The sequence below is a fragment of the Colias eurytheme genome, chromosome 21 (genome assembly GCF_061535395.1).
Source record: "Colias eurytheme isolate Ceu_HAF_F1 chromosome 21, ilColEury1 Martin Lab GWU primary, whole genome shotgun sequence".
NCBI lineage: Eukaryota > Metazoa > Arthropoda > Insecta > Lepidoptera > Pieridae > Colias > Colias eurytheme.
In genome coordinates this window covers 3,544,684-3,572,627 of record NC_143000.1, presented here as the reverse complement: position 1 = coordinate 3,572,627, position 27,944 = coordinate 3,544,684, and the positions used below count along the sequence as shown (strand labels likewise).

At 31.9% G+C, this 27,944-nt stretch overlaps 3 protein-coding genes across 3 annotated transcripts; 1 reads left to right on the top strand and 2 right to left on the bottom strand.

The window, feature by feature from the left end:
- Positions 1–3,108: 3,108 nt before the first annotated feature.
- LOC149899028 (retinaldehyde-binding protein 1-like) lies at positions 3,109–17,239 on the bottom strand. Its single transcript, XM_090114568.1, has 5 exons — positions 17,057–17,239; positions 10,704–10,814; positions 7,161–7,352; positions 4,138–4,390; positions 3,109–3,888 (listed from the first exon to the last, which is right to left on the bottom strand). Exons 2-5 carry the CDS (start codon positions 10,793–10,795, stop codon positions 3,529–3,531), a joined length of 897 nt encoding a protein of 298 aa, XP_089970694.1. The 5' UTR covers positions 10,796–10,814; positions 17,057–17,239; the 3' UTR covers positions 3,109–3,528.
- An 801-nt stretch (positions 17,240–18,040) lies between these two features.
- Positions 18,041–23,795, top strand: LOC149899027 (uncharacterized). The gene is made up of 12 exons (XM_090114569.1): positions 18,041–18,372; positions 18,451–18,737; positions 19,453–19,627; positions 19,988–20,184; positions 20,478–20,616; positions 20,824–20,951; positions 21,027–21,270; positions 21,343–21,687; positions 21,790–21,929; positions 22,024–22,165; positions 23,207–23,340; positions 23,664–23,795. The coding sequence occupies exons 1-12, from the start codon at positions 18,285–18,287 to the stop codon at positions 23,793–23,795; spliced, it is 2,151 nt and encodes a 716-aa protein (XP_089970695.1). The 5' UTR covers positions 18,041–18,284.
- Positions 23,796–24,386: 591 nt separating this feature from the next.
- Positions 24,387–27,579, bottom strand: LOC149899026 (zinc metalloproteinase nas-15-like). Its single transcript, XM_090114567.1, has 7 exons — positions 27,498–27,579; positions 27,311–27,346; positions 26,250–26,378; positions 25,764–25,939; positions 25,537–25,675; positions 25,064–25,194; positions 24,387–24,812 (listed from the first exon to the last, which is right to left on the bottom strand). The coding sequence occupies exons 1-7, from the start codon at positions 27,577–27,579 to the stop codon at positions 24,387–24,389; spliced, it is 1,119 nt and encodes a 372-aa protein (XP_089970693.1).
- Between the last annotated feature and the right edge of the window lie 365 nt (positions 27,580–27,944).

Below are 27,944 nucleotides of genomic sequence, written 5' to 3'. Positions count from 1 at the left end.
ATTTAGGCGAGCACTCATAACACCAAACACCTTTCGATATCAGATCAGCTACTACTGTGACATACTCACGGTAATGTCAGATCCAGCTCGTTACATGGGCACCGCGGTTCACTGCACCGTATCGTGGGCTGTAAGATGCACCTTAACGTCCCAAACTTGCGTAACATTTACATAACGAGGCACATAACGTCCGTAGAACCGAGTCAGAGGCGGGCTCGCGCAAGGCTGGAGAGGCAGTCCCGTCCAGCCATTTTGGAAACGCGGTAACTAACGCGCGACAGATAGACGTAATCGTGGCGCGTTTAGAACTAGTACTAGGTTTTCTTTTCTGGATGTTACAGAGCTACGTTCGGGAGGAAAATAAAAAAAGTGTGAAATGTTCGGGTGGAGCGGTCGGCCGGCTGCGAGTGGCACATGCCGCTCGATAGGCGGGCGCATGCGTGAGGCGCGGCGCGGGTGACGTCACACTCCGCGCCGCCGCGCTGCCTCCGTCGCCTACTCAATGGAGCGCCTCTGGTCGACGCACACCATTATAATACAGACACCGCAGTTCGCCAATATGTTTAATTAATAACCCTACAGGTTCCATGGTTTAGAACGACAAGGTCCATTACGGAACGTGCAAAACGATAACTTCTACTTGTTACGTCTTATTTTATTTATCATCATAAAAAAACTATTATTTTAAGCCTTACCTATAATATGATAAATGAACAAATATAACAAATTAGGGGAAAAAATTGGTTGTTTGTAAAGTAGGTTTACGATCGAGATGTTTACGTGATAACATAATGCAGTGGCAGCGCTCGAGATGAGACGGGAGATCGGTCCGTCTCTCTCTCGTTATACCTGCGATCGCGCTCGTGAGGTTTTGGTGTGACACAAGTTTCTGATCATGTCACCCGACTAAAACGATTTTAAAAACGTTATCACGTTAAAAATATAATAAATATAACGTGTTTTTTTAAATTTTATTTTAAGCTCAACTCGATATTTATGATACTCTACAATAATTTAAGTAGTAAGCTTACTAGGTATATAGGAAAAACTTTTTAGTCTTTCATATCAATCTTACTTTAGAGTAAATAAGTATTAGTTTTTAACGTGATAACGTTTTTAAAATCATTTTAGTGGGTGACATGTTCAGAAACACGTGTCACACCAAAACCTCACGAGCGCGATCGCAGGTATAACAAGAGAGAGACGGACCGATCTCCCGTCTCATCTCGAGCGCAACCTATTAACAAAAAAAAATCCTAAATATGGTTACTAATTATCTACATATCCACCATAAATCCTTGTAAAAATAATTTATACTTGAATGAAGCAGAATTTAGCTGGCATCAACTTGCTCTGAAGAGTCATGATAGAAAAAGAGATCACACGCCTATCAAGATTCAAGATATGGCATTTAGGTCACGTACCAGCTTGATAAATAAAAAGGCCAATGGAGTGCTTCCAAATTGCCTGTATAACTAACATTTAGTACATGTATGTTTGCTTTTACCAAACTTTTACTGGCATTAATATTTTTACTGTCAATCAATTCAAGTCCCGTTAATGTATTTTATTTAGGTATTCGTTATTATACTTACTTGCTAGAGTGGCGCAATGACCCAAAGTGAGTCTTGGCATCTAACAATAAGAGCCTCCTTTGGTTTCGGTCCTGCGCCATCTCTTGTCAGTTATTATCGACTATAATAAAGATTTTTCGAGATTCAAAAGAAGGTGAGTATCACGTGAACGACAATTAAACAATACCAACAATACTCTTATACTATAAATTCTGGCTGCTGGCAAGTGGCAACTAACACCAAACATAAAAATATACTGTTGTATAACATGATTACCGTAACGGTATGAGAAATTGATAATCTTAATATATATAAATCTCGTGTCACAATGTTAGTCCGACCACTTAACCGATTATAATAAAATTCGCACACCATGTGCAGTTCGATCCAACTTGAGAGATAAGATAGTTTAAACAACGGGCGAAGCCGGGGCGGACCGCTAGTATAGCTGTATGTTTTATTATCAAAAATATAAAATAACCTCTAATTCATAATAAAATTAAGCAACAATATTTAATTGCGACTTGCGAGTAGAAATCATTCGGTCTAGAAGATTTTGTAAAAATTCACAAGCGTAGCCTTTGCCTCTACGGCGTAGAGGCTATTTATTCCAATTCCCGATTAACTGAGTTTGATAGGTACTTAGCCAACCGTATTTGAACGGAAAATATATTATATAAATATTAGAATCATAGTTATTTAAACTATGTTAAATAATATTAATATAAATAATTGTATCATTTATGAGTGATAAAATGGGAAATGATTATAAAAGAAAAATCGCTGAAGTGATATATAAAATTTATTAAAATATTTACAAATACAAAAATAATTTTGTTCTATTGAATATAACATTATCTATACAATATTTTAAACTATGTTTAGATATTTTTGATTATACATATAAAACTGTGGTTATAATTGGTAACGATAGAAGTGAAATAATTCTAAATCAGTAAAAATCAACTAACAAACAATATAAATTGTATACTAAATTTGTTATTTTGCTATCTACCCCTTGTGCGACCTCTGCTTAAATTTAGATACAGGTATATGCAAGTAAAAATTATTTACAATTATCTGCATTGGGATAAATGATGAAAAATAGGTGTTTTAATTAAGTCTTATTTTACAAATGTCTGCTAACAATGTTAATACTTCAGTTTTCCGAAAATCTGATTAATTATAAGACTAAATTATATTTATCTACAGTATATTGATTAAGGAAAATAGGCTGTAACGACTATACTTACGACTTACATTTTTTCAATTTGGCAATGGTTACATGTTTCTATGCCAAGATCGTATCGATATGATACAGTTACACTGTGAACTATCTGCTATACCAAAATATGTATGTACTATTATTTATTGTACAATGTATATATATTAACACGCATTGAAATTATTTTTGCTTATATCATACATATGAATATAGCAAAACGATTTACGCGGAAACGAAATTACTGTTATTGCACGACTCATGATGCGAAGCATCAGAGAGTGCTTTACGATCGAAAAATTTTTTTCGCCTCATTTTCTGAAAATGTGAATATTACACCTAGACTAGACCCTGCATAATATAAAATGTTACGTTTTGATCAGCAGATACCAGGAACAGAATAGAACTGTGTTAAGGTATAAAAACTAATTAATTAATTACGGAATTTCGTTATACAATTAACAGGAAGACATTCGTATTTTACATTTCTACATAATCTAATGCTAAGGTAAACTTTACAACCAAGTTTTAAAAACTCTAAACATTAACACATCAAAAATATTTTATTGATTTTTTCCTACAATAAGAAAACAATGTTACAAAAGATATGATTACGTATAGAGTTGTATATCGACAGTCGCTTATAAATTTATTACCAAAAACCTACAAAACTATAACGAAAATAAGCGCTTAAAATTACTCCTACATCCTAACACGTATACATTGCACAGATTAATCGATATCCAGACCCTTAAAACTACTAGTCAAAGTTGCGAACAGTCCTCTGCTTGGTTTCTTGATTCGCTTCTTTTCATCTGTTTTGAATATCTCAGATTCAATAAGCCACTCCCTGTAGTCGGTCTCCATGCTCCTTCTCTGTTCCTCGTGTAGATCCTTTACAGGTCGTAAAGGACCACCATAGTCTTCTGGGAGGTATTCAAGGTCAACGACAGACGCTGGTCCTTCAGACGAGAAGTTCAGGAGGTTGTAGAGGTTAGAGTGAATTAGCGGTTTGACCAGACACATCACTTGATTGATGAAAGATACGGTATGCACCACGTGAATCTTCTTTAGACGAGCCGGATGGGCGCCCTGAAAAAAATTATGAGATATTTTATGGTGAAGTAAAATGTCCTTTGTAAACGTTTTATCAAGAGTGTGTTTTATCAACTGTAAGATATCAAAATTATCTCCTAAAAAATAAACGCTATGCATTGTAGGCAATGTAGGTGTCCGTTATTTTGGGAATGTCAAAAATAATTTGAATCAACAGAAATAAATTTATATGTTTTTTCATATTTTATTCATCTGTGCTTTTTAGAAAGCTCTCATTCTACTTACTTGAATATATTGCATAAAAGCCCGAAGCGCAGGCAGCGTAACTCTCGTCAAATGTCCCAAACTGCATCCCTTCATGTCAAAGATAACAATATATCCCTCAGAGAGTCTATCGTCAGACAGCTTGATGTCATTAAACATGCAGAACACCCGTACCGCGTCTGCGAAGCACAATTTGCTATAATCTGTGTCTGCCAGCCTGTATAGGAGGATGTGGTATCCCTCGGGTGTCAATTTGGGAAGCGCGGCCATATGCCTGGAAAGAGAAAAGAATTGTTTGTAAATTTTACAAAGCGTAAGACTTGGTGCTTATTTTCCTTAAATTTTATATTGTTTGTTTTTGTATGTTTATTTATTTGATATGTATCTATTTTATTTTTTAATAATGACCACAGTGCCAAGTACTCTATGACCATTGACCATGAAACATAAAAATAATTATGTAGATATTTAGTAATTCTCTTGCAACGAAAAAGATCAAAAAGTACATCTTCCGAATGAGAAACTATAACTATAACAGATGGAAATAGATGTTTCGTTATTATAAGAATAACTTTTGTTTGATTACTATTGACGGAAATATTCTAAACAGTATGTTAAAGTACAAAGGTTCTTGTTATATTAGAATTACATTTAAACTAACACATTAGAAATAATTAACAATAAGGCTTGTTTTAGTTTAATAACAAATATTGATATTTGTATAAATTAGTAAGAATTAATATTTGTATACATTATTTTCCGTATTGCACAATTATATAATAGGATTACATACTGAAACTAACACGCATGTTTGTTTGCACGCCTGTTAAGTTATTTTTTATGCATACTTGAATCGTAAGTACTATTAAGTTGTCAACTTCGTTTGTTTGTAGAGATAAATAACCAGATATGACGTTTTAATTAATGACTATTAAGTCTTTTAAAGTGAATCTTTTGTTATATATAACAATTCAAATTAATTTAATTTATATTTCATGGTTGTAGTGTCATGAGCATTCGCAATTGATTGAGTTACGATGCATCTACATCAAACGAACGAATGCTCATTCTAACCCCAATACACACAATTTGTCAAATTATTTTAGTATAAACAGACGTAGAACATTCTTTCGTTGTTCTTAGTGCGTTCTAAAAGATTCTATGCAATAATCTAATACGGAGTACCACTGAATACGAGTTTTCGTTTTAAACATTTGATCACGACAGAAAGCTCTTGCTCTAGCTCTAGCTCTATGTTCGTTTGATGTAAATGCACCGTTATCTATGACATTCGAACTTTTTTCAGTTCTTCGAACATTTTCTATTCAATAATTATTATTCTTCGTATTTCTATTTTCTACCACCTACATAATTCAAGGAACCTTCCTAATCTATACATATAATAAATCTGTAGACGGGTCAATTCTTTACATTGAAAATATTGAAAAAATAAATAGCAGGGGGTGTTACTGGATCGATAGTCGATACCAAACCCAAATAGGTGATTAAAAAATTTTTTGTCTGTCTGTCTGTCTGTATGTGAAGACATCACGTGAAAACTAACGGTTCTATTTCGATGAAACTTGGTATAATTATGCCTTATTATCCTGGGCGTAAAATAGGATACTTTTTATTCTGGAAAAATACGTAGAAAAAAAAATTAAACTTAATTTTTCAGTTTTATCCATAGACGTTGCTCTGTAGAACCGCGAACACACGTTGCGTATTACTATAGGCCTAGCCGTATTTGGGTCCAATAGATATTTATAAGATGTAATTGTCAGAGTTACCTACTCAAAATGGAGAAATAAACCATCCACGCGAAGACCGACATCCGCGCGGACGGAGTCGCGGGCGGAATCTAGTTTCTAATATACGCCTTAATTACGAAGTAATATACCTAATCTTAATTCCTAATTATTATTGACTAAAATGACTTATATGAAGTAAGCAGTAATTTTGGTTGCGGTGTTTTTACATCCATTAGTAATTAAACGTAGGTAAGTAGCTAATTACAAAAACATATAAACTAGAGCTCATATTTAAAATTCATTAATTTGAATTGAATGGAACGAAAAGAATTAATACGAAAAACAAAGTTTACCCAAATGCTAAAATTGGAATCGATGTATAAAAATATATAAACACTATTACTACGATTATTACTACTACTATTAATATTCTGTTTAACTTCATAGTATTTGGTACTACTTAAACGGGTTAGATTACTACAACCACAGACTACAACAATAAATTCAGCTAATTAGATACAAATTTAAAAAAAAAAAGATGGGTTGCACTCCGGGAGTGCCGGCAGAAGTGATATCAGTTTTACGCATGGAATACCTATAAGGGCTAAAAAAAAACAGCCGTCTTACGCTTTTTCGATCAGGTCACGTGTCCTAACGCGAGATTAAGATTTTATACCCAACGCCACTAAAGAAGTTTTCACTTCAAAAAAAAAGACGGGTAGCACAGAGCACTCCGGGAGTACCGACAGAAGTGAAAACTTGCTTATTAACTTTCAGCATGTTTAATATTTTGGAATGGTATCCGTCTTACGCATGGAATATAATGGCTTAAAAAAAAAAAAACATCCGTTTTACGCTTCGATCAGGCCACGTGTCCTGACGCGAGTTTAAGATTTTATACCCAACGCCGATAAAGAAGTTTTCACTTCAAAACCATTAGTGCCGTGTGCACACGCGTCAGTAGCTATACATATTTTTTCTAGGATCACTTTACGTATTGTATCTTTGACCTTAAATAATTTATTGCTATTTCATTAAAATAATTATTTGTCTTTGTCTTTTACAGTTACGTCTATAATTTCTTTATCCATGGAAAAAATGGGTATTGGACATAGTGATCGTTTCATATTAGGCTGTAGGCATCACCTTTTAGGTACGTAGGTATATCAACATTTTTTCCATAATATGAATAAAATAAAATTATTACTGCCAACTAAGAAAACAGACTTTTCGAAATAAAAAAAATAAAGTCTAAACTCTAAATATATTTTCTAATAGTTAAAGAAAACTTACGCAATATCCAAAATCACTTGATTCTTTGGCATCAATGGGTCGCGATTCGAGAAAAGGTCTGGGGTATTGTACCGTAAAGTGAAGTAGCATTCAATTGTGTCCTGGGTTTCCTTCACTTTATAATAGTTTGAGTGCAGGAAAAGGATAATAAATTCATCTGATATGTATGGCAGGTGCGGCTGGCTCTTCATCCTGGAAGTAAACATTTTTTGAATAAATATACCTATTGTCTCTCAACTCTCTACTATTGCTATAATTTTTCTAATATATTCTGCATCTGCCTATGCTCTACTGACATTCTAGTTCCAGCAAAAGCTACATTAATTTTTATTTATGCTATCATTTAGCCATAATAAAAAAAAATTGATTGTCTGTAAAGTCGGTTTACTGACGATAGTTGAACGTGACAACGTCCGATTGTGCTTCTTTGTCGCTCGCACTTCGAGCCTTACACGGAACGCCTCAGAGCGAGGTAACGCCGCATGAGTCATCATCACGTGCGTGCAGCCGGCTCTATCGAATTATAAGACGTTACGTCAAAAAAATAAAAATGTTATAGTTAAAATTGTTGTTTTTGCGTTGTAAAATTTTAGTTAAGGGGAAAAGGAACGGCGTCACCTATATGGTAATGTGAGTCGGAATAACAACCAGCATTGATAAATAACCAATAAACCGTATGTTTTTCTTTTTGTTTATATCCAATATACATTTTTTTTAATAAGCGTATTTAATGACAATTTGTTATTTTATATTATTCTTCCGTGTCGTTAAAAAATTCCCATAATTTTATGGCTTAACAGCGTGTCCATTTGGAGCTATTTTACGTGAAGTAAAATTATTTGCTCTTACGCTGTGTTAACAAGATTAACATGGCAATTAGCTTTGTTGATATTAACAGCTGCTAAAAGCTTCAACTGTAGATACTATAAAATAATAATTTCTATATAATTATCAAATTGTTTATAGTACAATAGAGACATATTATGTAGGTACAACAAACGTTTTGGTGATTTGGCTAATAAATTACAAGTTCTGAGTGAGTATAGAGGTAACAACTAACAACAAATAAGGTTTCTCATCGGTTTTTTGTAAGACATAAAAAAACGCAGTACTTAACCCGACCAAAACGTGTTCAATGACGGCCTTCCAAGTTGGAATTCTAGTTAACACAAATAAATCTGGTTATAGCAAGGTTTTTGCTGATATTTACTGCGACTGTATGTAAAAAAAGGAAAATAACACGTAAATAAACTACGATAGATATCGATATGTTTATTTAATAGGCATATACACGTTGAATATATACCATCTTGCTGTAACTCTAATAAATCCCGTAACTTAACAAAGTAAAACCCTTTGGTCTAAAAGACAATACAATACTGTGAAAATTCAAACCATCACAACATTAAATTAATTTAGCAAGTATTCGCAGTTTTCCTACCTGTCTATCCGGAGACATAATTTTTTAACGCATTTTAAGCATTGTTGACATTTTCTTGCACCTTATAAATTGGGTTCCGTTGGCCTTCATGGTCAACGATTTTCTCACAAAATAAACTTAGTTCATTGTTCTTAATCATTCGGCTCTTATTCAATAATATGACGATATATTTTATACAAACACATTTATCTTAAATTACATCGTGTCAATTTTGGTAATTAGTGTTTTTATGTCGTAGCAATGCTCACGAAAAAATTCAAGAAGGTAACTTAAATGTTCAAATAACAATCACTTTTTCAGAGAATTCAGTTATCTCTCCAATATATAATATGTATAAGCAATCCCTATGTTTCTAAACGTATATAACGCTCTAACAACAGATATGAATTTATATTCATACTTGGAGATTGGCATGGACGGATGGATGGATTGGCATTTTTACCTAGATGAAATAAAAGCTTATAGCAAAAATATATTTTGCGACATTTTAATGAAGTCATATAAGATTGCTTGTAAATTAACACCGTTATAAATGTGACACCCTTTAGTAAATACATTCATACAAAAGCCATTTATTGCAATACAAAGACGTTTTATTAAATAGTCATTATATCTGGAGAAAGTTTAACGGACATTCCATTCACTGGCTATTTGCTCTGTCGGTTTCTCGCTGTAGGTACTCGTATGATGTTAACTGTCCAATAAGTATTTATATCTACCTATACTTACTAATATTATAAAGCTGAAGAGTTTGTTTGTTTGTTTGAACACGCTAATCTCAGGAACTACTGGTCCGAATTGAGAAATTAAGATAGCCCATTTATCGAGGAAGGTTATAGACTATTGGTAGGTATATCATCACGCTAAGACCAATAGGAGCGAAAGACAGCGGCAAAAACACGGGGCACAGCTAGTATATTATAAAGTTATTAAGAAGAACATAGTAATAAACAGATATGATTCGACAAAAATGTGACACTAAAAATAGAACGTACTGACAAAAACAATTAGACCGGGAGATACTGACACAAAATTTCGAGTCATTTGTAACAGGATGGCGGTTCTACAGGGGTCTTAGTACGCAATGACAAAAAGAAAAACGATGGCGTGAACGCTGGTACCGGCGGCTTAGTCGCGTGGGCGTTAGTCGAACTCGTCGGAAAATAGCGAAAGTCAAACGATTTGTAACAGTATGGCACTTATTTTTCCTGTAAGTTTGAGGATCAACAAATATAAATACAAAATTTCAAAGATCTATGTGTTGGAAATCTTCACTTATATAAATTAATAATAAATTAAGTTTTCAAGTATGACAGCACTTTTTCCCCCTACTAGAAGTATGGCAAATATAATAATGGTCACATTTTATCAAATACTCTCCAAAAATCCAAATGCAATACTGGTACAAAAAGTTTGGCGAAATAAAAATTTTTTGCAGATTTTCGGCGGTATGGCGACCATTTGGAATCGTCCGAAAAGTATGGCATGGCGATTTTCGTAAATGGCTGCACGACGATAGTTACCTGTGCAAAAGTTAGCCTGGTACAAATGGTTGAATGATTGTTTTATTTAAATCAACACATTCGCATCGGTATGGCGGGCTGTAAGTCACACCGGAAAAGTATGGCATGACACTACCGCCTACTACTTTTTTATGGGCTATCGGTAAATTCTAAAATTTTTGTGTTACAAATCGTTTGACTTTCGCTATTTTTCCGACGAGTTCGACAAACGCCCACGCGACTAAGCCACCGGTACCAGCGTTCACACCATCATTTTTCTTTTTGTCATTGCGTACTAAGACCCCTGTAGAACCGCCATCCTTGTTACAAATGACTCGAAATTTTGTGTCAGTATCTCCCGGTCTAAATAGATTATTCATAGTAGAGCTTCGCTGATAGAACGTCGCGTCGTGGTAAGATTCGAACCATTATTATAAAAATAGTATAGTCATATATAATAATAGTATAGTAATATATATGTAAGCCGAATCACAGATTATATTATACCATAATAGCAGTCTATATGCTGAATATTATAATTCATATAATTTTTTTAAAACGGAACTTTCTGAATCTGAAAATTCAACAAAATATTCTTACCATTCCCGTATTTCTTGGATTTCATCATCATGCCCCTCTGGAAATGGCTTCAATCCATATAAAAAGGGGTGCGAAAACTTCGTCGCCGCCATCTTTGCGAAGGCACCCTTTCTGTAAGAAGAGTTTAAAAATAATTATCAATTAAATCCTTAAAACAACATCTAATTTTTTTATTCACAATATAATTCGCGATTAGTTAAATAATTTTAAATACAAGAATAATAAAAATGAGATACACGATTAATTATGAAATTAACATGCTTAGTATGAATTAAATTAAACACATTGACAATTTAAGATTAATGTGCCGTCGATTAAACAATATTTTCGTTAAAAGTTTTGCATAACAAACCGATTAGTCATATATATATTTATTATTTAGGAAGGTTTTTGTACCATTAATAAAATTTCATTAACAATTTTTATTGCAATAAATAATTAAAAATCTAATTTCGATTACTAAACAAAAATCCCGTATTACCTAACGTAGAAAACTCATACAAAAACTCAAATAATTATATAATAGTTAGCCAAATTAAGCTAGAAAAATATTTTAAATTACGTTTAACTTAAAGCTATAAAGTCTGTTTTGAAAGATTGGGCTTTTTCATTTCATTTTCTCAAATTCCTTAATCAGCTTAATGGAATAGGTAATGTCTTATTAAAAAAAATGGGTTAAGTATAAACGAGTGGGTTTTCTAATATGTACAATAAGGTCGCTGTGCTGTGAAAACCACAACAGGTTAATTTGTTTGACGTTGGATTATTTTGAAAATCATATTCATAGACCCGGCGATTTTATTTTGAATGTCAGTTATTAAGAGATGTGGTTGTGATCATTAAAATGTAGTAGAAATTTAAAGTAGGCTGTATTTCTCAAAGGACATGAAATGCCCTCGGAAATCCTTATACACCTAAAGTAAATGAGTACTTAAATTTATTTTAAAGTATGTTAATGATCTGATACCTTTTAAGGTACATATACATATATATCTTTAAAGGTATTAATTTGAAAAAATGTGATTTATATCTATGTCGTGGCCATATCGTAGATTTGCTCATTTCATGAAATGGCCAACATAGTTTGATCAGATCGTTAAATCGTCAACGTTTCACGATTTGGTCATCGACATTTGGCCAGATCGTATTTAAATATCTTAGAGAGTCCATAAAACATTAGATAAAAAATTCTGAATATTTTAAGAACTTGTTTCGACGATCTGGCCAAAAGTGGATGACCAAATCGTGAAACGTTGACGATTTAACGATCTGGCCAAACTAAATTGACCATTTCATGAAATGAGCAAATCTACGATATGGCTACGGCATCTACATATTAAATAACAAAACGGCTTGGTCATTTTCGGTTCGATAATGAATATTAATTTAAACTTTAGGCTAACGTAAGTATACGGAATTCGTTCCAAGTCATACTTTCTTTTCTGCCCATTATTTATGACCAATAAATTATTGAATCATCCAGCACGTGCAGAAACACGAAATAAGTACCTACATACTAACTAAATTAGGGCCTGCTTCAATAAAACTAGAATAACACCGGTTCGACAAGCAAACTAATATTGGGCAATAAGCAAAAATATCACTTTTTAACACGAAAATGCAAGTAACCGTCGTAACAGAGAAAACTGGTTATTACGGTGCTTGAATTCGTACATCGTATGATGTTACAAAATAATCAACGATGCGTGTTTTATTTTCATGTAACGCACGGAACATATTTCCACTAATCACCTGATAATTGCTTCAGCTAGAATATCTACTAGCGAATAGAACGCTAGTTGCCAAAATCCCGTTACGACGAGACTAGAATTGTGGTAGAGTCATTAAAATGTAGTATCAATATTCAAACTCTACTTTCCATCAAGTGCAGTATCAACATTCGAGCTCTTCTCTAAATACAAAGTACGGTGATTCTAATGTAGGTATGCTATCGAGAACAAAATCTTTATGGTAGGTAATTATTACGGTAATTATTTCTCTTTTTCTCGCGCGAATTATCTTTGAAATCAATGTCATGTCATTCCAACCTTTTTTTTTTTTCTAAAACTTGACAGTGTACGATACAAATAATATATTACAATGTCCAATACATTTATATATGTAGATAAAGTGTTTAAGTGATAATTATATATATCTACACTTTATCTACATATATATATACCAAATAGATATACTTAATTGTAATACAGTAGTTTACGTAAATGCTTGTTAAATGTACGATATATATTGAATATACTTAAAAAATTAAACTCGAAGCATATTTAAACACGTAACATACAAAGGATTATATTTAATCGTAACTAAATGCATAAATTGTTCATTGTTGTATTTCTAATAAGAAATAAAATTGGTAATCAAGAACAACTTAATTACAATACAAATTACAAAATATGTATTTGGACCCTTTAAACACGAAGTTCCCGTATATAATTATACAAAAAGATTTAAATTGTATAACAGACCCACCACAGTTGTATACATGCCCTTATATTTGCCCGTCGACCGTCAAAACGTGCGCGCAAACACCTCACTTTCTTTAGAGAAAGTACTGTCAAGTTCGTCAGAATACTGCTAACTGTTGACTTTGATCCAATGTTTATTCAACTTTGACTTCGCAATTTTAGAGTTATTGTGTCACCAGACATTTAACCAACATTGTTTTTTTATTATTTTAACAAGACATAACTACATTACTAGATACATTTCTAGGATCTAGGATTCCAAGACATCAGCCTTGTTGGATGTCCTGTAATTCTGTAACGTTCTACACTTGATTATTATTAAAAAAAAAGATATGTGTATTTCTTTATTTAAACTATTTGGCTCTACATAATTAATAAGAATTGATTGCTCTAAAGATATTAAAAACAGTAAAAAAACAATCAAAGCTCATGTTTCCACGCAAATTAATTATAATTTTATATTATCATTTATTATAATATATATACTACACCTAATCAATATGCAATGCCCTTTTTGCCACAAGCATGAATAAATAATACTTTCTTTTAAAGAAAGTACGACCAAAGTTGACAAAATTTTTCAAGCTTCGAGCTTAGAAAATTCCGTCTTTCTCAATGTTTGTTTCCTTTTACAAATAAAATGATGATAAATGTATTTCCAACAAATTACATAATATCCCTTTACAAGTAAATACTTCTCTTTATTTCGACAACCATAATGTTTGTCTATACATTGAAACTAAGGCATTTTTTTTAAATTAGTTTCAGAAATTGTCTAGATATTAGCCGGCACATCGCACTACATAATGAATATTATATTATTAAATTGCTTTGTAAAACTGTACCTACTTGATGTTCATGTAAATTATGTAGTATATAAAATTTTGCATAAATACAATATTTGATAAATGTCTAAACTAAATTGTAAGTACCCACGTTATTTATATAGGTACCTATAAGATGCCTATATGTTTTTTTAGTAATCTGCATGTTATGAACTACTGAATAAAATTTTTAATTTATTAAAAAAATGTTTTAATCCCATTTTTTTTGTTTCAAATTAAAATTCTAGCTGTATTTTTTATCTGCATCATTATTATTTTGTAAATTTATACCGTTATTATACACTTATATTACAGAGCATATCCGACATCTATTAACGAAAACTAAAATAGAAGAAATCGTGAAAATAATGAAATGCAATTTCAATCAAAGCCCATTACTTAATTTGAGACTTTATTGGTCTCAATATCAACATTGAGGTCAATTACCGTTGACAGATACTGCTTACTGATAGGTATTCTGAATACAGATTAAAATTGCCAGTGATAAAAAAATCTTCGATACGAACTTTCAAGGTTTGAATAAACCACAAGCTATGCAGATATGCATTGTGAACAGTAAATATTAAGAATAAACATGACGATATATAAAAAGAAAGGACAATCTCCATCCCAAATACAAGTTCGCTTTCACAAAGACTGATTGTTAATATTTTCATTTAAAAAAAATATTTCATGGTAGAAAATATTGTATTGTTATTCAAGATTCGGTATTAGTTATTATGTAACTATATTCATTACCGCAAAAATTTGTACTTCAACATCTATATATTATTTTTTAACATAGCTTAATTATTTATTCTTATTTCTCATAAGTTGAAATGGACTTAAGACCAAACATATCTATATTATCTATGTTATGCATCTGTATATCTACTTAAAATATGCTGGTTCTAAGCCGTGAATATTAATTGGTAGTAAATAGAAGGTAAAATATAATAACTAATTGTCAATACAAAACGTAAATGTCGAATACGCGTTAAATAATAACTGCGCATCAATTTTTCGTTTATTTTGAAATATTGATATACAGTATGGTTTTCTTCGTTTCTCCATAAACCTGATTTACAAGTTTACATACAGGCAGAAATATTTCAAGAGTGAATTTTTAATTATAAAATTAATGAGAGTTTTTGCAAATTAATTATTTTTCACATAAGCTTTTAACTTTTATTTACCTACTATCCAACGCTTATACACTAATCAATTTGCCCGATTATTGTTAATTTCCTGACATATTCTAATATGCTACATTTTATTAAAAGATCACGAAGCGCTATCTGAAAGTAGATTAACCCGCCTGTTATTTTTACAACATACGTCTTATTTCATAGTTACTTACTTCTCACATTCAAATTTTTGTGTCTAAATTAGGTAAGATACTAATAAAAAAAATTAAAGTTTATATCGATTTACAGTAATATTTAGGTAGCTTTACACCTGCATTGATAGTACGAAGAAACCTTCTCGTATTGATAAACTACTTAAAACAGGTTTAACATGGATGCCACTATCAAAGTTAACTGTTAACTAATTTTATATTATCTCGAAATCTGAACTCAAATTATGTACCGGTATTCCATGTATGACGTAGACTCTAACTATGCCATGACATTGCATATTCCTTGAATAGGCATTTATAATTTCACTGCAAATATCCGTAATATGATATTCTAGTTATATAATGATAATCTAATATGCTCATGGACCTCGATAACACGTGAGAATAATGAAATTATGCACGCACAAGACTTAAATTTTAAACAAATTTGTAATTATTTATTTAAAAACATTTTCTTTCGTATCCGCTGTGAGTAATGAAATCCAACTTTTAATTGCTAGGTAATTGGATTATTTCCCTTATTTTACACTAGATAAGAGTAGGTAATATTTAGCTACCACTTTCGTTTATAGCCTAATAGCTTCGTCTAGATCTAGATAGAAGAAAAATTAATAACACTTTTAATCACTAAAACTTTTGCAATTTCATGCCAAGTTATTGCGTGTAGAATTGAAATCGTTATGCGCTTTTACATTAATTTTAATGTGTTGTATAAAAATCGTTCAATCGATATTTTCTTAGACCTTATATAATAATAGAATATGTGAATATGTGAACATATATGCAATATATTTCTCTTTTAAAAACAAACTCAATACTCATATTGGGACATATACATAGGTACTCTACATTTGCTCTACAGTCTACCGATACTATATTTAAGCTATACATATCATTAATGCACGTAAAAATCTGCTGGGTCCACTGTATTTTTTTCTCTAATAGTAAACGCTTATCGGTTTGATATAGTTTATATAAACTGTTATTTTACGAATAAACTTACTAATGGCAATAATAATACGTACTTATATAATAGAGATATTAAAGACCAACTAGAAATCAATTTTCATTCAAGTATTGTTCCAATCGAATAGATGTTATAAAAAAACTTATTAAATAGAAATAAGGTCGAGTATTAACAAAATGGAGCACATTTCAAAGAAACGAATCAAATGAAGCTAACCGTACAAACGCCGAAACAACATAACGGTGCAACCAGCTGATATACTCTTGATTAAATTATGCTAATACGTATTTTATTTTACAAGCATGTAATATGATTCATATGAATTAACTCGTAAAATTAAATGATTCTTGTATGAAGTACCTATGTAGTAAGAATATTTATTTATTTAAGCAATAATTACGGGGGAAATTAATTTTTTAATATTCCAATTACATAGTTGAATATAATGAAATCGGCTAAATAATTAGCTACAGTATACTTAAGTAAATAAAATAAATATAGCATTTTAAGGAGGTCAATTTAAAATTTTATACCTATTTCATATATTGCGCTTTACAATTCAATTGAAAACTAATTAAAAATATATGAATAAACATTTCAAGCGTAGTGACTAAGGTGTTTACGAAATATAAATGTATTTATATGGAAAAGCAACAAAGTTGACATATTTCTTGCAACAATTACATGCAAAAAATTCTTATAATTGCTAAAATGCTTACTTTTATAAATCCTGTTGTTAAAATCACTAACGGGACCAACGGAAGGCACACGCGGTTCACGTTTCGCGGGACTGGAGCCCAAATCGCGACTATCCACAGATAACTATATTATACCAGTCAGAGACGACTGTCTTTGCCGGCTACCAGCGGTCTTGTGCAACTCCACGTTAAAAAGGTTGACTTTCTAACTACAAATTGGCGAATCCATCAAACAGGTGCGGTACTATGTTCAAGAATGAAGAATGCTATTTACTACGTACAAACTACACACGCAAGGGACGCTGGTCCCTACGTTGCGCAAAAATATAATAATTAAGTTTGATGCTCATCTAGTTCTTCTGTTGAAGTGTCATGAAGTCAAGTTTAATTAATATTTATAGAAGGTCAAAATTTTCGAGTTCGTTAATGAATTACAAACTATTGTAGAGTCGGCTCTACATTCGCACTCAAAAGGTGGACATAGAAAAAAATGTGAATACGAAACCTCCATAGGTTCATGACTAATAAATACGCTATGTTTTAAAAAACGTGCTATAAAAAAAGGTCTTTATAACGTGTATGTATTAACAAAAAGTTCAGTCGACCGAAATGACCATGGTCGTTAGAGATTATTCAACTCGATTCATACAAATATTTATAACTCATTCATAGTTTAAAATACTTTTTTATAAAAATATTTGAGACAAAACAGTAATTTTTACAACACTCCAAAAAGATTTTTGATTTAAGTGCTTAAATCCATACTAATATTATAAATGTGAAAGTAACTCTGTCTGTCTGTCTGTCTGTTACTCAATCACGCCTAAACTACTGAACCAATTTTCATGAAATTTGGTATGGAGATATTTTGATACCCGAGAAAGGACATAGGCTACTTTTTATCCCGGGAAAATGACGCAATCCCGGAAATCCCACGAGAACGGGAACTATGCGGGTTTTTCTTTGACTGCGCGGGCGAAGCCGCGGGCGGGAACCTAGTGTTAAATAATTTATCGTGATGCTTACATATTCAATTAAGGATTAATAAGTAATTAACGCTTTGCAAACAATAGCCATTCAAAGTTATGAGTACAAATTACAATTGCTTCTACCTACCAACATCATAAAACAAAATGCAATACTGGTTATATGCCCATATAAAATTTTCAACTTTATCAATATAATATATCTTACCCCGTTTATGACTTTTTTTTATGTGTAATAAGTTTCCAGTTCAGTCTTTTCTGAAATGAAAATCTACTATATTTTATTCGTACTATTCATGCATATATTTTCTTATGTGAATGCTATTATTCCAACGTTATCCGTACATAAAAGTAAGTAATTAATAATAATCGAACTTTGATATAGTTATTCTATTGGAATATTTTATTGTAAAAATATTAAATTTTTAGTTGATAGTAAAATAATAGAAAAAAAGCGACAAGATACTTTAGAAATATGTCGGATATTTAATGAGCAAAATGAATTGCTGCAAAAAGCATCGAAAGACGATATTAAAAGCAAAAATAATAGATTCAAAAGAGATTTAGTTCCCCATGACGTAGGTAATCCTCTTTTAAATAGTGAAGATTTGAGAAGAGTTGAAAATATAGTAGACAAACTGTATGACGATATGGAACAAAATGGACAAAAAATAATATACCGCCAAAGAATCTTGAATGACACACAAGAGATCAAGGTAAAATATAATATCCAAGCCGGTAATAACTAATAATAGTTACAACTGGTTTTACTTCTTCATATTATAGTTAATAAACGCTTATACTTAATATAATATTTTTAATATCTATGAGATCATATTACAAGGCCACCATAATTTGTTTAAACTTTAAATATAGTGTTTCGTATCACAATTGAAACCATACCATTTGTAAGTACCCACTATCGATTAATCTTTAAAGTATTTTTTTCATAATTTTTTTTTTTTCATATTATTATGCTGTTTAATAATTGACAGGAAACTGACTTCCGAGACACATTTTGCGACAACATCGAAAGTCACGGCCACAACTAAAATACTATAATAACCTACATCATGTGCATTACATTTTTATTCATTCAAATTATTTTAACATATTTTTTTACCGAATTCAATAATAACTACATACAACAAAATATCTATTATGAAATATGTATATTGTACAATGTACATGCTATTAAAAATAAATAATTCACCTTTACTTGCCAGCTAGAGTTCGCATTTAGCGATAAGGCCGCCCACTTCACATTTCTTAGAGTGTACCTACTTGTGCGATCTGAATTTTTTTATTTTTAATAAAAAAAATGATCATTCAGTCATACATAGAACATACATTTGACGCATACACCCACGCATAGCATTTTAACGAAATAAAAATAAAACAAAAAGTATGATAATTTTATTATTTTCACAGACTACAATAAAAAATAATCGACGTTATAACTTCGCTCCAGCCAAACTTTTAGGTCCACTTGAACCAGAAGATGTCAAAGAAACAAAACAATTAGTAGAAGTAAATACTGACTTGGACTGGATTAAGAAATGGCATCACGGCATTGTACCATACTTTATTGATTCTAGTTCATATGGTACGTATTTGAAATTTTAGAGACATAATAATATTAAAAAAATCAATTCACTTTGCATATGTACATTTAAACTTAATTTTTAACTTAATCAAAGGTTAAATGAAAAAGAAATGAAATTTTTGAACAAAAAAAGCATCGAGATCATTGAGATTGTCTTTTTTTAAGACTATCTCATTCATTAATGTCATTGCTTTTTAATTCACCAATATCGCATCATTTTTTGTTAGGATTTTGGAAACCTTTTAAATTTTTACAACATTAAACGTCATGCAGTCACCATGTTCAGCAATACCGTATTCATGTTTTGCTTAATCACACATCTAAAAAATGTATGATACTAAAAAAACGAACTAATTGTAGATGTACAACTTATGGAAACGATAGTAAAAGCCTTTGACTATTTCGAAAAGGCTACCTGCATCCGACTACAGCGACTACGGGAGAGGCCTGTAGATAAGCAGTCACTGCAAAGTGTAGAGTGGCTATACATCACCAATCCTTCTGGAATAAAACAGTGTGTGCATAGCAATGAAAAGAAACCTAATAACGGTGTTCAGGTAAAGTTAGAATAGTCTAATTTAAATTACATATAATGAAATATTACATGAAACGATCTAAAATAATAATATGGGTGAAAATCATACTTTAAGTTCAAATTAAAGTAATGAAAGAGACAAAACGTAACTTACGTTTTTGGCCTTACTCATAATTTGAAAACCGATAGCTAATAAGTTGCCGATAGCTAATAACCGATAGCTTGAAGTTGATTCTTTCGAGGGATTAGCAATGCAAATTATTATCTCAACTCATTCACTCATCATTATTATCGCAACTTTAATAATTGCTCTAGATGGTTGTCTTCGGGTATGACTGCATGTCCTTGGGAGAAATAGTTCATGAAGTAATGCACATATTGGGATTTTCTCATGAACACACCAGACCTGATAGAGATAGATATTTAACAATAAAATGGGACAATATTAAACCAGGCAAGTAATTTTCCTGTGTATAATAAATTATCCTGCAAGTTGATTTAATTGAATGCATAACAATGCATGATTTTATATAACTCAGTGCAATTGAATGATTGATAAAGTAGGTGTGTCATACACAAACGTAAGATAATTATAAATAATATAAATTGTAAGTATATAAATAACTCTAAATAGTATAAATCCGATGATTTTTATGCATAGGATACAAAAAGTATTTCTCAGTTCGTGAAGAAGATCCTCTTTCAAGTTTGCCGTATGATTACGCAAGTGTACTCCATTATCCCTCCCGGGCATTTTCTAGGAACGGGAAGGTTACTATAATGACTGAGGTAAAACCCTTGACATTGTATATTAAACAAAATATAATCAAGTATATTTGAAAATATGCATTTGAATAATTACAGAATGGCGTTAAAATTGGACAAAGGGAAGCTTTGAGTGAAACAGACGTTGAAAAGGTGTCTATGGTTTATAGTGCGGAATGTACAAAACGTAATAAAGAATATCTTTTAAAGACATGCCCTAGTGTTATACACCGTACCCCAGATAAAAATACTGTAAAAAATGAAGAAATCGATGAATACTTCAAGGAAAGAATCTGGCCCTATGGCATTGTAAACTATAAAATAAGAGATGCAATGGAATTCAGTAAGTAAAAAAGTAGTACTTAAAATGTAACATCTGCGTGCAATATTTTGCTTATTTTCAAAACAATTTTAGCTACTGAGGAAAAGGAAAATATACAGGCGGTGCTAAGACACATCGAAAAAGAGACATGCATTGAATTTAGAAATTTAAATATGAATAAGGATTCTCCAGAAAAAGATGAAGATGCAAATGAGAGTGACGAAAATGTAACACCAGCTGGTCATCCGCTGCAAAATCAAGAAGTTACGATAGCAAACAATGAAAATGAACATTTGTCAGACTCTACACTTGCACCCTTAGTTGAATCTGACTTTTCTAATACAACTCTCAAGGAAAATACTACTTCAGTGCAATTAGATGCTGAAAATGAAATTGTTAACGATGATAGAACAGACGAAGTAGTTGTTCTATCAAAAAGTCAGTAATCTATCAATTTAGATTTATCTCTCTATTAATGTTGATGTTTTAATTCTTGATATTGTTTGATAAAAGGTTTTACATAGAGTAGTTACGTTTCAGCTAAATTCAATAATCGAGTAAAACGTAATGCAAATGTTTCATCACCGCTCAGACGACACGCCGCGAACATTTTAACGCTAGTAAGATCATCGGATCCTGGATGTGATTGTCCACCTTCAGGAAGACCTAACGGAAATAAAGTAGGTTCTTTACTGCAATAATTACCTTCACCTTTGCCAAAAGGCGAATTACGTTAATACTTGTATCTATAAAAAAGTTTATAATTTCTTTCAGGTATTAATGATAAACAATGACTGCTTTAATTCCGTTAATGACTTGTTACATTTATTTGTTCACGTTCTGGGATTGGACCATCAACACAACATGCATGACCGAGACTATTTTCTTAAAATAGTGTGGGATAAGCTTACTCCAGGTTTGTTTATATTTTGTTTACAGTTGAAATTACAAAGATATCAAGCGAGATTAAAAAGTTGTTATTGAGCTTATGTAGAGCTAGTGCAAACGTGCAATATAATATAAAAGTGGGCAATAAAACTAAAGTGAAATAGTTTTACTAGTGAAACTTATCGCCTTATATCACACTTCCTTACGTAATTTATGTTTTGTTTGTTTGTTTCAAGTAGTATCATACATTGCTGGTACATTACTAATATCAGAATTTAATATAATACAATATGTTTGCAAATTATTTGTATAATTGGTTAATATGGTTATTTTATAAATTACTAGCGGTCCGCCCCGGCTTCGCCCGTGGTACATGTTTACGTTTTCTCTACATAAGAACCATCCTCGTACTTCAAGGAATATAATAAAAAAATAATTATCGAAATCGGTTCAGCCGTTCTCGAGTTATGCGCTTACCAACACATTTTGCGATTCATTTTTATATATACCTAGCGGTCCGCCCCGGCTTCGCCCGTGGTACATGTTTACGTTTTCTCTACATAAGAACCATCCTAGTACTTCAAGGAATATAATAAAAAAAGAATTATTGGAATCGGTTCAGCCGTTCTCGAGTTATGCGCTTACCAACACATTTTGCGATTCATTTTTATATATAAGAAGAATATATAAGATATTTATATATTTTATTCAGAACGTTACGGCCAAGTGAGTTACATTATTACATAAAGTAATAAATAAAGAGACACATAATAATTATATACAGTAGGTATTAAACTGAATACCTTCTGAAGTGCCTAATAATACAGCAGTCAGCACTCAGCAGTGTTTCCTAAATCCTTTTGACTCGCGCGCAAAGCCGACAAATTAATAGGGAGCAGACAGCAGTGGTGTGGCAGTGGGCAGGACGAGGAGCATGACATGACGTGTGGCATGACGAGTAATGTTGCCACACTGTCTCTGCCTCCTTTCCTCGTTACTTCCCATGCCACTCATCGAGTGTGTGGCAGGCGCATTATACATAAACTTATGAAAAGTATAATATTTTCAGATATTAGAAGGGAAATGGCTAAAAAACTTCCTCCAGCAGCTTCAGCGGGTTTCGCTTACGACTATCAAAGCGTCATGCATTACCCATGGTTACAAATTAAAGATGGTGTTACCAATATCATGTATCCAATTTGGGTAAGAATTCTTTTAAAATATAAAAAAGTAAAAAAAAAAACACGGTTAGTCGTTTCGAACACTTTATAGCAAGCGTGTTTCGTTCGTAGTAGTTCGTCGTTCGTAGTAGGTAAGTTTCGTTCAGCTTGTCCGCGATGGACAGGCTGAACGAAACTTTGCGACGATATAATAGATATGTTAATATGTGAAAAATCAATAAAGCATGCTTAAAATTTTACACATTTAAAATGAAATTTTATTTATTTGTTCAACGTTAAGAAATTTGAAAGTAACTATAAGTTTATGAATCTAAGCATAGGATTTATCAGAATTGTTTGTTTCAGAACGATGGTTGGGCTATGGGCCACTGGCAAGGCCTCAGCTTTACGGACGTTCAGAAAATCAATCTTATTTATAAATCACAATGTGCGGAAAGAAGCAAGAGTGTGTCTGCGAAAAAATTTAAACGACAATAAATCTTTTTAAAAAATAGAAATATAGAACTTTTATTAAAAATATCTCCTTACACATACGAGTGGCAAATGCTCTACTTATAAATACTATAATATTATAAATGCAGAAGATAAACAATTATATTCCGTAATACACAACATCATACAGATAATATACACATTGAGTAAACGTGGGTAAAGGGAAAATCGATATTTTTTATTGAGAAATACATATTAGAATTATTGAAGTAAGAGATAAAAATTTCGATCGAATCCACGCGACGGGGTGAAAGCTAGTACTTGCCTTACAAGATGAAATGCCTACAGGTAAAGTAGTAAAGACCAGTAAAATTAACGAATTATAACTCAATTATACATTTTTAAAAATTAAATGCGAGAAAAAAAATGTCATTATAATAATAATAATTAATATAATAAACACTTTATTGCACATACATAACAAAACAAAGAAAAGTAATACACTCAGAGTAATAAGATGCGGTACAATATAGGCGGCCTTATCGCTTAGAAGCGATATCTATCATTTTATTATTAAATGCAGATTTATTGGGCGTAAGTATTTCATAAATTGAAATTGTTATTTAATTACAACTTTTAAGACCTATCCTTAGAGCCATCTTGAACTTTGTCTTGATCCATGTTTTCTTCTTGATCATGGTTTGCCCTTTTTTCTGCACTATGTTCGTGAACTTCATTGTCATTTTCACTAACTTTGTCACTTACATTAGCATCATGAGACTTCTCATCATTATCTCCCAAACTGTCTTTCAATTTCTCTTTACCCTCTTTATGTTCAGCAGATAATTCTTCGGCTTTGTTATTATTACTGGCATTATCTTCTTGTACATTGTGACTAGCATCCTCTACTGAGCCCTCAAGTTTTTTATGAAAGGCATTTTTACAAGAATCTAATAAATCGCCAACTTTTCTTTTATTGCACTCGTGTTCAAATAACAGACGGAGTTTCATCTTATCTAATTGTGATAACTCTTCCGATGGATTTATCATTAACCCAGATATCTAAAATTAAGATAATTATAAGCATATTTTGATATTTGTCACAACATAACCTTAGATATTAATAAAAAATTATACATCTTTCTTTTTTACTTTTTTATTTATGAGGATTTCACACCATTACAACTTTACAAGCCCTACAGTTTTATGCCTTCACGGCTCATACATTTGTTTTGAAATCCTACCAGAGTCCAGATGTCAATGTTCATGATTATGCACTCTCCAATATATAACATGCTTAAAACAATGCTTACCAAAGGTACGATGGTTGGCTGCCCATTGCTGCTGAACGCGCGGTCATGAAAGTGCATTATACTCAAGGGATCATACTCTGCCAATACTTTAGACGCATCTTGCGGTTCAATTCTATAAAGTTTACGACTTTCTGGAAATGGGTATTTGCTTATTAATGTGCATCTTTCCCAAGAACGAAAATATAATCAATTGAAAAAATGTAGCTCTATAGTTCTCTACTACTGGATTAAAACGTAATTGTAGGTTAAATCTATACTAATATTATAAAGCTGAAGAGTTTGTTTGTTTGTTTATTTGAACGCGCTAATCTCGAGAACTACTGGTCCGATTTGAAAAATTCTTTCGGTGTTAGATAGCTCATTTATCGATCTATAGGCTATAAATCATCACGCTACGACCAACAGGAGAGGAGCCACGGGGGTGAAACCGCGCGGAGCGGCTAGTGTAGCTATATAAATGCATATTCTATTACCTGGGCGAATGTTATTCCAAAGAACTCGTATATAGCGTTCTCTATGAGGATGCGTGACTTCATCCTTCAATCCAATACCATGAAGTAAAGCATGTAATATTTCGTTTTCCTTGAGACAATCATATCCTAGTACTAAAGTCTGACAAATAATTTTTTAGTAGTTTAATAAACATCTTAATAATCAAACAGAATAGTACAATTACCTAAAGTAATAATTTGAAACGTACAATTTCCCCATCGTCGTGATACTTTGCTTCGTGAACACATTCTCTTTCTCTCTTAGGATTAGTTATATAGATCCAGGATATGTTAAGAGGTTTTTCGGATAGCGAATTAAATTTTATACAAGAGGCGCTCTCCAATATATTTATAACCGACCGTAGACGTCCGGCTATGATGTTATCTGTTGAAAAATGATCATCCTTCAGAGCATTATACTAGTAAGTATAATTTATACAATTCATGGTAAGCTGCAGTCCTCAGAAAGAATTATTTGTCTTTGTAATCCAATAGAAAATGGGACCATACGGAAGGCACTGGCTTTCAAATAAAAAAGATTTTTCCAAATCGGTTCACCCGTGTAAAAGTTTTTAACAAAGCCAAAAAAATAGAGTCAAAGAAAAGGCTTTCTCCTTTTTTTAAGTAGGTATATTGTGAAGATTGCAACGTCAATTATTGTTACACAATAACACTAAAAAAGGTAACGTATTTACCGTAACTTTGGCTATCTAAATAGTACGATACAACCCCCAGCGGCCATCGGGAGCCTATCGCTTCTTGTACTTTAAGGTCTATATTCTTTTGAAAACTCATTAGCTTCATTGGAAGAGACGTGTTTGAACCTGAAATAAATCATTGTATAGCGATATAATTATCCAAATACTGCGCCAATGTACAAATTAAAGAAAACTGAGTCTTATTTATTAATCTTAAGAGTCTATTGCACGCCTCATAAGCGAAGCGTTGAGGTGGGTACTACTGTCACTTCGCGCAAAACATGTGATTTTTCAAACTTAAAATGTCTTTATGTATCATACATTGCACTTGTAAGATAATACATACACACACATATTAAGAAAAAACACTATTTTTAACATTCATGATATTTTTGATGTCATTTTTGTTATTTAAACTAGTTAAAAAACAGTTTAAAAAAGTTCTGTCTTGGACGTCCGTGTGTCTGTATGTGCGGAGGATTTTCTTGTTAACACGATAGCGACCGAAATACTTTACTAATCGAGTCTTTTTTTTTCTCTTACGCTTGAGTATGCTCAGGAATAGAACCCTTTCATTTTTCAGGATCTGATTCGATGTGGTTTAATTGTTATTAAATAAACAAAAATAATAATTAATAAATAATTATTAAAAAAAATTATGAGGCGTGCACTTTTGGATTTTCCAAACTATTTTTTATTACAGAGCCAGCAAAGCACCTGTAACACCACTGACCATTTAACATCACATAGTTATACTTACTGAATTACCAGCTCTACCATAAAAAGGAAAACAACGAAGAGGCTTATTGGTGTGCGAATCAGCACACCGCATTTATAGATAACTTTGTTTTTACCGCAAAAATAATCATCATCAAGTTCACATAGCCATTCTCTGTGATATTTTATTTTTCATGTATTGGTTGTTAAGTATCGCAATAAATAATAATATGTAAAGGTCATTTATACATTTTTATTCAGGATGTAAATCGTTACCGTAGGCATGGACTAATAGAATATATTCTATTAGTCCATGCCGTAGGGAAATATTTTCTACTTACTGCTTATGACGTTAACGTTAGGTTTTTGATATAAAACTGCAAATAGACAATAAATTAACAATTAAAGTTAGTATGTACCTATCATAGTTCTATCTACTAGATGTCTAGATCTAGAACAAGGCATTGCCATTAAATATCTATGTATGTACATACAATACGTATTTTTATATTTAAATATAATATATACCATATTCATCTTGCTGTCTGGTTTGAATGTTTGCACTATTACATAAATGTACTTGAAGCAATGCTACTAGAAAAACATACATGTTGAGCTATTTTTATTAGGTATAGCCTTTTCTTATCGACAACAAACTTATAGCCTAGGTACGTAACAAAGAAATAAAATATCTTAAATAAATAGTATGTCTGATTTATTTTTATTGCAATATAACAATAACAAATTTTATAGTGACCGGATTATAACACTTTTAAACAAATTTGTAAATTAATTCATATTTCTTATGTAAATACTAGCGGTCCGCCCCGGCTTCGCCCGTGGTACATATGAAAAATAGATGTTGGCCGATTCTCAGACTTACCCGATATGCACAGAAAATTTCATGAGAATCGGTCCACCCGTTTCGGAGGAGTATGCAGACTAACATTGTGACACGAGAATTTTATATATAAG